The sequence below is a fragment of the Martes martes genome (genome assembly GCF_963455335.1).
Source record: "Martes martes genome assembly, contig: scaffold_382, whole genome shotgun sequence".
Lineage (NCBI taxonomy): Eukaryota > Metazoa > Chordata > Mammalia > Carnivora > Mustelidae > Martes > Martes martes.
In genome coordinates this window covers 2,402-19,313 of record NW_027666329.1, presented here as the reverse complement: position 1 = coordinate 19,313, position 16,912 = coordinate 2,402, and the positions used below count along the sequence as shown (strand labels likewise).

The window sequence follows — 16,912 nt, the reverse complement described above, 5'->3', positions numbered from 1 at the left end:
ACATCTATCTGATGTGATCCGGTTCATCAGGATTTTGTCGGTTTAACAGGCCATCACCCTGACAACTATGCTGATGGCATCAAGCTGACAGGACTTGAAAAGCAGGAATATATGTATGTTAGATGTACATGTTAGACATAAAAATAAAAACAGAGTGGCCTGCCACTTCTGCCAAGTTTTCTGAAAGTCAAAGGCCTATGGCATGTCAAGATATCCCCTCCAGCATAAAAGACATGCTTCCCCTAGGAAGGACTGATGCTTGTTGAGCCATTTTTGGATTTTGAAGACAGCATATACCACATGCTGGTGTCCTGCTCTGACTCATTTATTGACTGATCTGAAAGAGAAGGCTCTCTAGTTAACCCCGGCCACAGAGCAATAGGCTCTGGTTGATCTTGTGGAGCCCTAAGTGTCTATGCTTAAGGTTAAGCAGGAAAATCATAATGCAAAACATTAGGATTTGGAGACAAAACCATGATCCTCTCAGCAAGATCATGTTCCTAGCTTAGCACTGGGCTCTGGTAGAGACTATATGCCTGACTGTGGGTCATAAGATACGCAAGTGACTTCAACTGCCCATCATTAATTAAGTATCACATGATTCCATAAACCACAAATTTGGACATGTCCAACAGAATCCTACCCCTAGATGAAAGTAATGTGTACAGGACACTTGCCACATAGCCACTCCTTCAACAGAAACAGAATTCCAATGATATCAACAGTCAATGGAAGAAAAAAGTCCAGCCTGGTACACAAATGGCTCTGTGAGATGTACTGGCCCACTCTAGAAGTGGACTGCTATGGGATAATCTACTTAAGGGATGACTCTGAATGAATATAAAAGAGAAATCCTTCCAGGAAACAGAACTTCAAGCAAGGTATCACACTACCTCACTGGAGGTCAGGATCTAAGCCGATCCCTGGATGGTGGATAACTGGAACAAGAAAGACAGGAAATATTTATGCTCCATGTGTATGCTCACCAGACAGCACTCACTGTTAAAAATCCAGGAGATGTTGCTCAGCCCTTTCCTTCACTGTCCCAGCGCTGGCCCAATGAGCCCTTGAACATAGTGGCCGTGGTAGCATAGCAATGGGGCTTTCACCATAATATTTGTTTCAATTTGCTTACCATGCCTCCAGGAATACCATCTCCATCCAGGGATTTACCGGAATTCTTTACCTCAGGTAATTTTCCTACAAACAACTCACTTAACAGAAAAAGAAGTTTGGCCTGGGGTCACATCTCCTATTACCCAGAAGCAGAGGGCACTACAGATTATGAAAAGAGCAGAGTGCCTACTGGGGACCTAGCTCTGGTGATAAGGCTGGTGTATTATTTTGGGGGATGAGGTAAATGTTTCAATGAATAATGAGCATTAAAAACGGTGTCATTTTTCCAATAACCAAAAAATGAGCCCAAGTTATTTCATTAACTCTTTCCTAGTAAATGGTGTCCTACTTTAAATACTTTAACTCTTGCTTCCTTTTTTATCTATTCTCCACTTTATAGCTAGTGATTTTCTCAGAGTGCAAATCTGACCTTATCACTCTCTTACTCCCCTAAGCCCTTCAGTGATGGGAACAGATATGAGGGGTGACTCACCTACCCAATAACTATTCCTTCCTTCCTCTTTGCTACTATGACTCCCATTCTGTAGCGTTGTTTGCCTATTCCCTACATGACACAGGAATAATCCAGACTGATCTGAGTCAGTTGCAGTAAGCTTATTTTTCTCTTGCTTGGGGCTGATTTAAGAAGGAGTTTGCAACAAGGGAAGTCTTCAGAACCTCTTGGGAAAGTTTTCCTCCCTGATAAAGGAGACACACAGGAAGAAACAGTCATCCTTTTCCCACTGGGCCTTGTTATAACTCCATGTGGCACTCAGAACTGAGGAAGCCATTTTGGCAACAAGAGGGGAGCCGGTCTAAGAGATAAAGTTGACACATGGCTGAGTAGGAGATGTAAAGGAAACTGAGAGTTTAATAATGCACAAGCTGATGAATTAGCCAACTCTGGAACTGCTCCTCTATGTCCAACACCTCTCTATAATTATTACCATCTTATATCAATGTATTAGCACCTCTGATCTTAACCCTTGCAGCCCCTAACTGTACTCCTTGCATCTACTCTGGTCTCCCCCTGGGATCTTCTCTATTTAGCAGCCAGAGATATTTTTTCCAAAATATAAATCTGGTTGGTCCATGGCTTTTCATTTCATTCATGATAACTACAACATCTACAGTCTGGCCCAGTCTTCTTCCATGGTTTCCTCTCTTGCTACCTCCCCAAACCTTTGCCTTTAAGCCACATGTAGCCCTTTTTTGGTTTTTCAAATGTGCCCTTCTCTTACCCACCCTCACTAGTGATAGTTTGGCCCCTGCTACTTCCAGTGCCTGGAACATTCCCCACTCTCCTTTACCAATGCCCTTGCTTATGATTAGGTCTCAATTAAAACACAGTATCTTCAAGGAAGTTCTGAACTGGGATCAGAACTGCTGGGCTGGTCATACCAACTGGTAGATTCACAAACATGTTCAGATTCTTTAGGGAATTATTAAAAACAAAACAAAACAAAAAACTACCCTGCATGAGGCCTGTGCTCGATCATCTTCCCTAATCCTCATTTCTATACTCATTTACACCTGTCTGTTACTTATGACACTCTGCGACCCGTTTCAGACCCCAAAATGCCACCTCTTAATATAGACTCCTACAACTATGCACCAGTCCTTCATGTCCTATATTGCTGTCTGAACTTAAACAGTTATTTTCGCTCTTGTTTATGGGGATTTCCCTACTAGATGGCAAGTTCCCTGAGTGTAGAGACTGGATCTGTTTTTGCTCCCCAGCAAATCTCTGGCACCTAGCACGTATTAGATGCTTGATAAGTATTTATTTAAAAAAGTAACAGATGCGATGATGAATGGATGGATGGATGGGTAGATGAGAGAGTTAAGACAAATCTTATTTCATTTCCTATCTATGATCACATAGGAAAGGAGTCTAGTAGAAAATTTCTCACCTCTTAACCCATTAGAAAACCTGTTTTCTACCCCATGACTGAAAAGGCCTGACCTTTGGTCTGCCTTCCTCCCTGCCAACAGGCCAGCCTCAGCAAAGAACTCACGTTGAATTCCTCTCTGAAGAGCTTATTGTCATCAGCCATTCTCCGGTTAATCTCCTCTTCCAGCTTGTCCACGGGCAGGGGTGGATACTTCCTGTTGGTGCTTGGGGACCTGGCCAGAAGTGGCACGCTCTGGGGTTCTGCAGTATACAAGCGGGGAGGTTGGTCAGGTGCTCTGGAGACCAAATTGGGGATTCTACCTCATGCACCAGGCCACCAAGGACTAGGTCTGCTTTCTTCAAGTCTTCCCCCTATCCCTTGTATGGTGGAGAAACCCTTTATTTCTTGATTTTCTTCTCCACAAAGGTTCCCCATATCATGAAGGGGTGCCTTACCCACATCCTCAGTGCGACCATTGGATAAGCGGAAAGAATTGGAATGGCTCCCAGCTTGCTTGTATTTCTTAAACCTATAGAGAAAATGTTCATAGTGAAAAAGTAAGCACAGAGTCAAGAGACTCCAATCACTGGCCTTATATTTCCACATATAATTCAGCTTCTTAAACCTCCTTTACCAAATAAAGATGTTCTTTTAGAGAGGGGTCCTGCACATGCTGAGGCAGCTCCATTTCATGGTGACCCAGTGCCTCTGGATGCTCCTGCTCATCCTAAGCACACTAGAATCCAACCCAGGTGCCATAATAGTATATTCTGGCTTTGTAGGGCTCCTCCGTGTGGCTCCAAGTGCAGGACTCACTGGAGATGACCACCACACCAGGTGGGGAAGGGCTAAGTGGGCAGAATACAGTGGAGGGGAGATAAGAATGACCCTATCAAACAAAATCCTGGTATTTCCCCAGTGCAGTCAGGAAGAAGCCCAGAGCTTCAGATTGGGTAAGCACAGGTCTGGCTACAAGTCTCCTGCAGAACAGGGGAGACTTATGACAAACTGGAGGGGTGCATAAGGTTCCCCTCTCTTTATCCCTGCAAAACAACAGAGGGAGCACAGAACAGCTTAAACCAAAGATAAGGGTGGGGTTAATCCTAATCAGCCAGGGCAGTAACTTCAGCAGGAAAAGGACAAATGCACCTTCCTTTTCTCCCCCTTGGGGTTCCCCCTCCTTGTTTTTTTCTCCCTGTGGGAGCAGTAATATCTAAAGGACCCTGAAGAAAGAAAGGAGAACTCTGTAATTCACATAGTTCAGTTTAGTGCACTAGGGTTAGGGATCCTAGATCCTAGGTTTGTCCCAAACTTCCCCCAACAAGAAATAGAATAGGTCTCTATTTACCACATCATCTCCAATCGGGTACTGTTAGGGGTTGCTTTAGCAGGGCTAGATCTAAGGGTCTTAAATCACCCATCAGTAATAACACAGACTATACAGCTTTTCCTTCAACCTCAAACCACCATCCTGGGCTTTAGATTAAACTGGAGTTGGGGAACTGAATTTGGGCAGATGGAAGCAAAGTGGGGGGGGGGGGGAGTGGCTAGGTCCTGAAGAAAAGTATGTAGAGCTTTTAAACCGTTTCTATGTAGAATTTTAATCTTAATATTATAGAACATTCCCCTCTATTCTATTCACTGTCCTTATCCTACTATCTTCTGGACTGTGTGGGCTTAATGAGACCCTGGTGTACTGAAAAAGAATCCGAGAGAGTACAGAAGCTTTAGAATTCTCACTTTAGCATTTAGCATGCTCACCTTAACATGTACAGAACTATGATAATGAACACAATCACTAGCAGAGAGGACAGGGCCACCATCACTGCAATAATTGGCGTCTCATCTGAAATTGAGAGAACAAAACATGTTATTACCATTGTGTGCAATGGAGGGCTCAAGTCAGCTGCTCAGGGAAACACCCAGATAAGGAAGATGGGCTCATTCCATGCTTCTGTAGCTTTCAGGGCATAGACAGAGTGAGTGAGAGAGAAAATTTCCCACAGCTACCGCAGGGCCAGTGTGGGTGGAATGGGAGGGAAAAGGTAGGGAGAGGAACCTAGAGTGACGCGCCTATCCCATCTCCGACTTGTACATTTGTTTACTCTCTCTCCCTGGATTAGAATAAAAACCATCTGAAGGTTTCTTTCAAAGCCACACAGCCTAAAACAGTGCTTCTCACATAAAAAATACTCAAATATTTGACGGGGCGCCTGGGTGGCTCAGTGGGTTAGGCCTCTGCCTTCGGCTCCGGTCATGGTCTCAGGGTCCTGGGATCGAGTCCCCGCATCAGGCTCTCTGCTCAGCAGGGGGCCTGCTTCCTCCTCTCTCTCTGCCTGCCTCTCTGCCTGCTTGTGATCTCTATCTGTCAAATGAATAAATAAAATCTTTTTAAAAAAAAACCTCAAATATTTGAAAGCACAAACACATCAATCCTGATGGCAGGCTGGGTGTGCAGGGCCAACAATGTGCTCTGTCCCAGGCTCAACGGGCTCCATCTAGAGGAGGATGGGAGAGGAAGGAAAAAGGACAATTTTCCTATCATAAATGCAAATAGTTTCCTGGCACAGAGAATAGTGTTCCTGATTAAAGCAGGGAGACATTATTAGATCCTTAAGCACTATGTATCTAAAATGCTGGGTACTCTTTTCTACCTCTTTCCACAGCCACCTTTTACCAGGAGCCCAACTATAGCAACATCTGGCTTGGAGACAGAACGACTCCTCCCTTCATTCCACAGGGCCCTGCTTCCTATCCACCCAATACTTAGCCTCCTTTCTCATGGCGGCTGACCAGGTGCTGACTCATCTTCCTCCAGTCCCACATCCCCACCATGAACCACACAACCAGTATGAGTTTATAACTATCTTTACCATTTCCCCTTCTGCTAAAAGGGAGGGCATGTCCCTCCCATCTAAAGGTCAATCCTGTCACATATGGTCTGGATTATATCCATTACTGTCACCTCAACAACTTGTCTTCTTGACCAGTAACTATGTGCCAGGCACTGCTCCAGACTCTGGGAACAGAGAAATGAGTAAGCAGACAAGTGACCTGTGAGCCTACATTCTGGGGGAAGCAGCAGCACGCTATTCAGAAACAAGTAAACAAACAATTTCAGACAGGGACAAGTGCTTTGAAGAAAAGACGAGTAACTGGATAGAGACTGATGGGCTGGAGGGAGTTATTTTAGAGTAGTTTGGGCAGGTCTGAAGTGCTTACACCGAACAGAGGTCTGAATAATGTGAAGATGTAAACCATGCGAAAATCTGGGCAAGGAACTTTCTAGGCACAGTAATAGCAAGCATAATACCCCTTAGCAGCTTGGAGAGATCAAGAAATAGCACAAAGGCCAGTTTTAGTACCAGATGTGACTGGAGGGGTGGGCAGGAACCTGAAGACTTGGGGCTTCGTACACCATGGTAAGCAGTGTGGATTTAATTTTGAATGTGAAGAGAAGCACTATGTGATTGGAGGAGTCAGAAAAGGGCAGAAATATCACTGGATTTACATTCTTTTAAAAGATCAGCTAGCTAAACTGACTCATAAGCAGTAGTCATGAGGTGGAAAGTAATCCAGCAGAATATGGTGTCACAAAAGCCAAGAAAAGAGTTTTTCAAGGAGGGAGTAATCAATCAGATACTACAAAAGACTAGGTAGGGGAGTTTCACAGAGAAGTGAAATTGAATTTGATAAGACAATAGCTAAAACTGTTTTAAGAGTGGTCTCAGTTGAGTAGTCAGTGAAGCATCATAAATGGAGTGAAATAAAGATGGAAAGAAAAGACAGTGAGATACCGACTCTTCATTTGAAGTGAGGACGTCTACCATGAAGAGGTGCAGAGAGAATGAACAGCAACTGGAGGGACATGTGGGATGGAGATTTTGGGTTTTTGTTTTTTTTGAGATGGGAGGTATTATACCTTGTTTCTTCTTCCTCTTCTTCTTCTTCTTATTCTTCTTTTTTTAAAGATTTTATTTATATATTTGACAGACACAGAGAAGAGAGCAAGCACACATGCAGGGGGAGCAACAGAGGGAGAGAGAGAAGCAGGCTCTCTGCTGAGCAGGGAACCCTATGCTCGGCTCGATCGCAGGACTCTGGGATCATGACCTGAGCCAAAGGCAGACACTTAACCTACTGAGCCACACAGGCACCCCACCATGCTTCTTTGTTGATGGCAATTTTCAAACACAACCTGGTATGCAGCTGGCATCCGAAAATGAGCATTCAAACTACTCCCTCCTCTTTGAAGAACTTTCATTTCTTGGTTTCCACAACAAAGCACGCTTCTGAATTTCTTTCTATCTCTTGGCTGCTCCGTCTCATTTTAACCTCCCTAGCTGTTCCTCTCTAACAACAAGGTCTCTAAATGTCTGACTTCCTTGGGGCTCTGTCCCTAGCACTCTTCTCTGCACTCCAGCTGATCAGACAGATGGCTGTAAGCACAAATGATGCACTAGCAATTCCCACATTTGCACTGCCTGGTCAGATCTCTCTTCTGAGCCTATATGTCACCCCCACTTAAATTTCACAGGCAAGCAAACCTTCCGTGTCTAAAGCCTTCCCCCTCACCATTCAGTAGAGAACACTACCATGCACCCTGCTGGTCAAGGAAAAAATGTGGATATCCCCTTGATTTCCTCTTACTTATCATCTATATTCAACTCAGCTGCAAGTAATATGTTTTAGGGCTAAAATCAATGCCTCCAATTTGTCTGCCTTTTTCCATTCTGTTGCCAACACTGTAGCCTCAATCCCCATAGTAAGCTTCTGTCCACTGCTGATCCTTTCTCCACAAACCAGGCAAAGTGGTCTCTAAGAAAGCAAGCCAGATCATGTTCCTCTCTTATAAAACCTTTTAGTTCCCAAGCCTTTAGAATGAAATCTAATACCCTTACACCAGCCTAGAACAACCTCCCCACCAGCCCCTGCTCACCCTATCTCCTGCTATGCTTTCCTTGCTCACTCCATTTTGGCCACTGGCACCCTTCATGCTGAGTTCATTTCTTCCTTAGGCCTTCAAACATGTTATGCCTTTCTGCTTTACACAGCCTCCCTCCACTCTTTGCCTAGCTACCTCCCAGTCATCCAGTTCTCATTTCAAGTGTTACTCTTCCCACAGAGGTCTCTTCTGACTTCCTACAACTAAATTACAATCCTAAGTTTTAGTTTCCTTAGTGCTAAAATAAGTTATGTGAAGGTTAAATGAGATCATCCATGTGAAGTTTTTGGTGCAGTAAGCAGCACACATTATGTACTCACAGTCAGTATCGGCTATTATCTTCCCTGTTATTCTCATAAGGCACAGTTATTGCCCTTGATAATACCTCCCACACTTTTTAATTATATATTTATTTGAGTATAGTTGATTAAGGAGTGTCCCTCCTTTATACCATAAATTCCACAAGGGCAAGAATTACATATCTGCTTTGTTCCTCATCATATACCTAGAACCCAGACAAAATTTCTCACACATTTGGCATTAAACAAATACTAGACTAATGATCTATCACTAAATAGGTCTTTGTTAAATGCCAATCACAATGTACACTAGGTATTAAAAGAAGGTAATTAGAGCCATCTGGCTTAAGATAATGAACTGAATCCATAATTTTACTTCTTTCTCTTCCCAAAAGTACATTGAAATGATAGAAGAAATATAAAAATACTAATGGGGGCGCGTGGGTGGCTCAGCGAGTTAACCCTCTGCCTTCGGCCCGGGTCATAATCTCAGGGTCCTGGGATCGAGCCCCACATCCGGTTCTCTGCTCAGCGGGGAGCCTGCTTCTCCCTCTCTCTCTGACTGCCTCTCTGCCTGCTTGTGATCTCTGTCTGTCAAATAAATAAAATATTTAAAAAAATAAAAATACTAATGAATGAAAAGCATTATCTGGAAGGCAACAAAGAGTGGCATCAGCAGGTCTGAAACAGGGATCTGTAGAAGACAATGAAGAGGGACTGACTGGACTGCTGCAGAGATCAATCAGAGCCACAGAGCCAAAGAGCCTTCAGTTGAAAGTTAAATACTAGTTCAACCAGTCTGGGCCTGGAAACACCTCAAGCTTAGAGTCAACCAGGCCTGGGAATGAGAGGGGGCCTTCAGGTAGCAGAATGGTATTTAACCAAAGGTTTGTCAGTGCAGGGCCAGCACATCAACAGGCTGGGTAACAAGCTGTGGTGCTCCATCCAGACTCAGCTGGGAAAACAGAACCCTACACAGACTAGATGATTTGTCAGAGAGTGCTGATGGCCCCCCTCCCAACAGAAGTTGTACATGTATTTTTAAACTCTGTATTACGGAAAACTTTCAAACTCACATACGTGTAAAGAGAACACTACAATGCATCCCTGTGAACTTACCACTTTACTTCAGTGTTATTAGCACTTACACGCTTTTCATCTCATCTCAATGGAGATGTCTTGAAAACAGGGAAACCAGAGCCCAAATGTAGCCCACTGCCAGTTTGTGCAAATAAAATTTTGTTGGAGTACAGCTGTTTGCATTCACTTACGTATTGCCCATGACTGCTTCTGCACTACAAAAGTAGGGCTGAATAGATGTGACAGAGATAGTATGGATGCAAAACTAAAATTATTTTATTATCTGGTCCTCGGTAGAAAAAATTCTGCCGAACCCTGATCTAGAATGTTAATACCACCTCTGCTCTTATACAATTCTAGGTCAAATATCACCTTTTGTGGGTAACTGCTCATTTCTTGCACTTCCATAACACTACGTACCTACTTTGCTACAACACCAATCCCACTCAATTAAAGTCATTGATTATATGTCAATAAAATTACAAATTTCTGGAAGGCATGGATTTGAGATCACATCCAGATATCCCTGCATTCAATATTTATTCTTTCATTCAATAAATATTTACTGAGTGACTTACTGTGCCAGGCAGGTCTTGAGGGTACAGTAGTGAATAAATCAAAATTCCTTACCCTTATGAAGATTATATTCTAGTTGAGGAGGAAGAACAAGAGGTAAGTAAAGAAATATATAATACAGATAGTAATGAGTGCTATGAAGAAAAATAAGGCAGGGTAAAAGAGAAAATGGGGGAGGTTGTTCTGTGATGTAAGAGGGGGTGGTCAGAACAAATCCTGAATGGATGGATGGACAGAAGGATGGATGGATGAATGAATGGAATAAGTAAAGCATGAACAGTGCAGTATTATTTATGACCAATAGTAGTAGAGTTGACAACTATAAGCAATAGGACAAGAAGAGTCAGCTACCAGATACCTTAGAAATGAACATGATTACAGTTAATATTTTAGCACTTACATAGCAGACACAGAGCAAAGTACCATACATATATCATTCAATTCTCTTAAGAACCCCAACATAGGGCACCTGGGTGGCTCAGTGGGTTAAAGCCGCTGCCTTCGGCTCAGGTCATGATCCCAGGGTCCTGGGATCGAGTCCCACATCGGGCTCTCTGTTCGGCGGGGAGCCTGCTTCCTCCTCTCTCTCTGCCTGCCTCTCTGCCTACTTGTGATCTCTGTCTGTCAAATAAATAAATAAAATCTTAAAAAAAAAAAAAAAGAACCCCAACATAGAAACCATTATTAACCCGTTCTATGGGTGACGAACTGAGCACAGAGATTAACTTGCCCATAGTATAAACCTGCAAATCTAAAGCAAAACCACAAAGTTACACTATTCTCCTGACTCTTCATACTCTACATAAACCAATACCACTTTAACTCTTCCAAGCTTTCAGGCCAAAACAGCCCTCTGTAATAGAAGTAATATTTTATTTGTTGACATCTGAATTACATCCATGTTTCTGATACAGTTAAGGACAATACAGATAGTAAAGATGTCCCCAGGCCTCTGTGAGGGAAGGAGACTCAGATCTATTAAGAAAACAGGAGAGACCATACAGCTCCCTGTACCAAATCTCAGACTTAGAGATAGGCTCAGGATCAAGTCACTCTCCTAGGGGCCCTTCCTAACTGGACAGAGTCATCATCTCATGTCTCAGGCTTGTCCTGGTCTAGGTCTTTTGGAGGTGGCCTTGCATGATGCAGGCCGGTGTAGGCAAGACAAGCACAGTGGTCTATTCCTTGGCCTACCCCCACCTCCTCTCCACTATCCATTCTAGCAAATTTCACTTCCTAGACTCAGGCTATGGGGACAGCATTTCAAAAACACTAAAATGGTACTCTGGGACAACAGATGTCTTATTTGCTATATCCTTTTCCCAAGAAAACAAAGGGTAATGTTATTCTAAGGGCTCACATGTAGACTGGTGAGTCACCTAAAGATTCAGACACACCTTGGTCAACTACAAAAATAATCACTGAAGTAAAAGCCATGCTCCTTTAGCTTCAATCCCTAAGGTCCGTTTGTCTCATCTCTATGCTTTTCGATATTAGTATTCATCAACTCTCAAAGGCAGAGCTGTAATGTTTTAAGTACTTCCCACTGGCTTTAAAAATAGCAACAACAAAAAAAATCAGGTTGACTCAAGAGCCCAACCAATGGGTTGAGCCCAATCTTGTCTTGGGCTAAATTATCATTCAGAAACTAGTTTCTATTGCCCACCTAACTTCCATGAGGTCTCTGGCATTATCTTTCTAAAACAAAATTCTGACCATGTCCCTTCCTTCCTTCCCATCACCAGGAGACACCCTGACCCTTGAGCTCACTGTACCAGCAGGTCCACTGTGCAGAGAGGCTAGCTCTGGCCACTCTCCACTTCACGTGCTTCAATTGTGCACAGTTCCTCAAACAGTTGACTTGCTCTTCCATGTCTCCTCGCTTTCAGCCTATCCGGTGGCTCCTCATTTTTCTCAGTCCCTGTATTAATTTAAAATACCCAAAGTTCACCTCCATGCGTCCTTCCCACTCTCCAGGCACGAGTCTTTACGTTCTCTCGCAGCACTTTGTATGGTATAGCCAAATAACATGTAGCTGAGTGGACTTTGATAAGCATCAAAGTCTTGTTCACAGGACTGTTTATCAGACCTGTTCATCAAAACCTGTTCACAGGTTTCTTCCATGAGACAGGGAACAGTTTCTTTTCTTTCTGGATTCCTTAGCATCTAACAGGTAGGTACTGAATGAATATATAATTAAAGGTACTTAGGGAAAGCCATGAAGTTCACAATAATAATGTCATTTACTACAATGACAAAAAATACTTCTTTAGAAAGCCAGGAGGAGCAGGTGATCTGATCTGAGAGCTGAGAAACCTGAATGAGCCTCTGAGATTCAAAAGAATGATTATCCTGCCTGGTTCTAGAACTCTGTAGTTCAAGGACTCCTTCAGAAATGTTTAGAGGATACTCTTTCCAGACTTAAAACAAACAAACAAAATTTAAAAAACCAGGACGCCTGGGTGGCTCAGTTAGTTAAACATCTGCCTTTGGCTCAGGTCATGATCCTGAGGTCCTGGGATTGAGCCCTGTGTCAGGCTCCCTGCTCGGTGGGAAGCCTGCTTCTCCCTCTCCCTCTGCCCACTCATGCTTACTCTCGCTCACTCTCTCTAATAAATATATAATATTAAAAAAAAAAGGTACAGTGCAGGAGAATAGCTACATGTTTACAGTCATAGTGGAACGGTTGCAAGATGACCCTGCCCTGGGAGCTTTCTCACACACAGGCTCCAGGAGGCATGGAGTGTCCCTGTGTCCGTGAATCCCAACTGACCGGCTAAGATTCCCAACCTCCTTAGTCTCCCATCAACAGGAACAGTAACAGAATGGTGGGATGGCAGGAGTAGCAATGTGATAGCCAGCTCCTGCTGAGCAACTGCCATGTGCTGACCCAGCAGTAGGCCAAGCACTTTATATGTGTTACTTCTTTCTCCAAAATAACCCTATGACAGAAACTGTGTTCCAATCCTGTTTTGCAAATGGTGAAAAGAGGCACAGGGAAGTCAGATAATCTACCTCACCCTGCTGGTAAGTGGTAACAGTGAGCTCACGAACCGAGATGGTCTAGCCTGAGTCCAGGGATTTTAACCACGGCATACACAGCTTGTCCAAATATTTCACAATGCCACTCACTCCCCAGCCTTAATACATATATCAAGATTATTCAGGAGCATTTTCTTACACAGGAAAATCTCTGAATAGATGAATGAGAGTATGCATCACTATCCTGCTCCAACTTCATGAGAACGGGAAGTAGATGTTACAGATTCCCCTTCAAGACCATTCCCCTAGCTGCTGGGAGGGTTAGTGTTTAACAGTTCTCATTAAGTCCTTTCCCAGGAAGTACCCTTGGCCTAAGAGAGTAGCCTGGTCCAGGGGAAAGCCCCTGCAACCCCCATTCCAGCTCCAGAGCTTTCTGCAGGACTGACTAAGGCCTTTGCTGCCCTTGCTCTGATCACGTGGCATCTCACGTCGTCTCTCTCAGTACTAGTGCCTTCAGTGCTTTGCAGGTGCTATGGAGAGAGAAAGTACTCTCTAATAAGCCTGCTATCTCAGAGTCTGTTCTCTATACAACGAAACTAATAAAACTGAGATGTAAAATTAGTGAAGACTGAAGAACAACTGGAGAGTGCGCTCATGACCACTGATTTCATGGGGAAGAGGTACTAGGGAGATAATGCAAGAACTGGATTTAATGCATTACTATATATTACACAAATCACCCGAAGTAACACCAATAAAATGCTTTAAAAGAAAAGCTGATTACAAAAGGAAAAGTGCTGTGATTCCACTTAAATTAGGTGGCTAGGATAGGCAAATTTATAGAGACAGGAAGTAGACTAGTGATTACCAGGGGCTGGGAGAAAGGAGATTGGGAAGTTACTGTTTAATGTTTAGAGTTTTAGTTTGGGATGATAAAAAAAGTTCTGGAGGTAGATGGTGGTGATAACTGTCCAACAATGTGTTAATTTCACTGAACTATCCAGTTGGAATGGAAAATTTTATATGATGTATATTTTACCACAATTAGAAAAAAAGCTAGTTCTACTGGATAATGTGATATATTTTAAAAAATAATACACACGATAAAATAACCAGTTTCTTAGACTTCAAAAGAAAGGAAGCAAAGTTGCCTGCCTCCCTTTGTCTCTTTTTATTCCTTTCTGTTTTGACAATTAAAACAGCAGCCATTGCTATTCAAAAGCATCCCCAGAGACCAGTGCAGAAAAACTTAAAATTTAACTTATCTGTATAAGATATACTTTGCTTAGCAAAACCATTATGATGAAAATATTTTAAAATAATTTGCCTCATTTCTCAGAAAGCATTTGGTTTTAAAATTAGAATGTGATATCAAAATTTATAGAAATACTTCTAGAGATCTGCTCTGGTAAAAATGTCATTACATTTGGGGCTTTAAATATTGCTGAGAACATGTATGTCTCTTTAATTCTCCTGTTTGGTCAAAAGCAATTACACAAAAATTTTTTAACTTAAAAAGGATATGTGCTAATACATATTAATAATATGTCACAATTAGCAATACTCTAGATAATTAAGGTAATTTCATTTTTTAAAAATCACAATATTGGAACCACTCAAATCCATGTTAGTTAGCTAGGTAAAACAGGGACAATACTGGGGCAAGAAAAGAGTGAATATTAAGAAAATACAAACTATGTGGAGGAAGAAAGCAGATTGTATGTTTAATCTTAAAGCCTATACCACTTTGACTTTTGACCATATTCTGAGATTGGTTAAAAGAGGACTTTCAGAGAGCAAACATAAGTTATCTATTGCAATATAAATCTATTAAGTCTACATTTGGTAGTGAGAATCTAGTAAGGAAATATGAATAGCAAAGACACTACTTGATAGAGTCTAGTTCCTGAGTTTAAGAAAGTGAGAGCTGGAAAATCACAAGAAATCTGTGCAGAGTATAACACCTCACCAATCCTCACCAAATATGGTGGCAGATGGACAACACATGAAGGATTAACGTTACCTACTTTTCTGATTCAAATGCTCCCTTACTTAATGGGAATTCATAAGCCTTCAAATGTTCTATTAATTATGCAAGAAAAACTGTGCATGGTTAAATAGTGGATGGGGGAAGCCTCAGAAAACTCATTTAATAAAATGAAAAATCATAGGAGAAAAATTGGTTCACAGATTAACATTTTCCAAACTCAAATGCAATGATCATTTCTTAGACCTTTGAATGATCTCTCTTTCTCTTACACCCTCTGATGACAGTCTTACTATTGTCCTAAGCAAAAAGAGCCACTCCACGTAAATACCCACACATTCTGTTCTCTGGTGACCAGGGACTTGGCAGTCTGCTTAGACCACTTACACAGCATCTCCAGCCACTGGGACATTACACTAGAGTGGTGAAAACCCATAATATCCATATAAAATGACAAAGGGTCCACACTTTATAGACTAGGGAAAACAACATAAAAAGCTAGAATGTTTATAGGCAATTATTGACTGGACATTAGGAATTACTATAGGGTAGAAATTATGGCTTAATATCACCAAAGGATGATATTAGCAAGGTAACATAATAAATTAAGATACAGCTTTTTTATTACTTGTTATTATTACTTGTTTTATTACTTGTTAAAAGACATTGTAACTGTTAGAATCCATAGTCTATATTCAGAAACATAGTATTTGTTTCTTTTACTCTTCTCTACAAGGTTAATATGGAAAACAACTTAAGGGAAAGTAAACACACAACCATACAGACACACAAGGTTACCACAAACTGTGAGCAAAGACGATGAATACTGTACACTATAAAGGGGAAAACAGACATAAGGTGAGTGGCTCACCTCTTCTGTCCTTCGAGTCAGAATTACCTGTGTAATAAGTGAGAAATAGAAACATTCACTCTCAAAGAATAACATTACAATTGAACCTAAGTTAAGACAAAATAAGCTCTAGGAAAACAAGAGACTTTCTTTATATATATTGTGGCTAGAATGAGGTACCCTCCAACAAATGGGAAACAAGACTGCCCAGACTCACTAAACTTTAATCAGTGATTTGTCCTTCTGAGTACAAAAACAATACACCAATCTATCAATCTTCATAAAAAGTACAAGAACACAAAAAGAAATACAAACACAGTAGTATTAAAGGTCTTTATGTCTTTTAGGCCATTAAAATGCAATAGTGCAAAATTAAGTTAAGGATATAAAAGACCTAAAGGGTAATAGGCAATAAAATCTAACTATTATGGAAAAAAAAAAAATCGAACTAGTGTAGACCAAATTCTGTATCTTAACAAAAACTTCTCACAAGCCCTTATAAATTATTCCCCATTACAGAAAAAAACACAGACAATATTCTTTTATCATGATGCAATAAAACTAGAAATTAACAAACACTTGAAAATTAAAAGCAAAGCCAAACTGTAAAATACCTAAAAAATAAAAAAAATCACTCTTGTGGCAGAATCTACCAACTCTCCCCCAGTAATAGTATCTTCTTCTTGCTTTTGGTACAGAAACGCTGTTTTGTTTTGTTTTGTTTTTTTAAGCTGAGCACAAAGCTTTCAAGCTAGAGACTGCATTTCTAAGACTCCTTTGTGCCAAATGTAGTTATATGAAGAATTCTAGGCAATGGGATGTAAGCAAAAGCGATAAGGGTAACTTCTGGATCACATTCTTTGGAAAAGAAATTGTCCCCATTTCCTCTATTCCCGATTCTCAGGGGCTGGAACCAGAACCTAATGAAGAGAACCATTTCTGACCAAGCAGATGAGGGCAATTTTGTTGGGCTGGCAGAGCTGATAAGAAAAAAATAACTTATGGTTTCCTGGGTGGTAATTGGCGACTCTTGATTCTGGCTCAGGTCATGATCTCAGGGTTGTGAGATAGAGCCCTGTATTGGGCTCCGCCATGAAGCCTGCTTAAGATTCTCCCTCTCTCGGGGTGCCTGGATGGCTTAGTCGGTTGAGCATCTGACTCTTGGTTTCAGCCCAAGTTGGG

The 16,912-nt window shown here is 41.7% G+C and overlaps 1 protein-coding gene across 2 annotated transcripts in view; it reads right to left on the bottom strand.

The window, feature by feature from the left end:
• LOC308338078 (receptor-type tyrosine-protein phosphatase alpha) overlaps positions 1-15,775 on the bottom strand; it is a 40,111-nt gene extending 24,336 nt beyond the window's left edge. Inside the window, exons 1-4 of one of the 2 annotated variants that reach the window (XM_080831640.1) lie at positions 15,752-15,775; positions 4,773-4,857; positions 3,467-3,540; positions 3,135-3,271 (exon numbers count right to left, since the gene is read on the bottom strand). In XM_080831640.1, coding sequence (XP_080687766.1) covers positions 3,135-3,271; positions 3,467-3,540; positions 4,773-4,834 — 273 coding nt within the window. In that variant the 5' untranslated portion in view covers positions 4,835-4,857; positions 15,752-15,775. Of the gene's footprint in view, positions 1-3,134; positions 3,272-3,466; positions 3,541-4,772; positions 4,863-15,751 lie in introns of those variants that run through there. The other variant, XM_080831641.1, reaches the window with a different exon arrangement.
• Between the last annotated feature and the right edge of the window lie 1,137 nt (positions 15,776-16,912).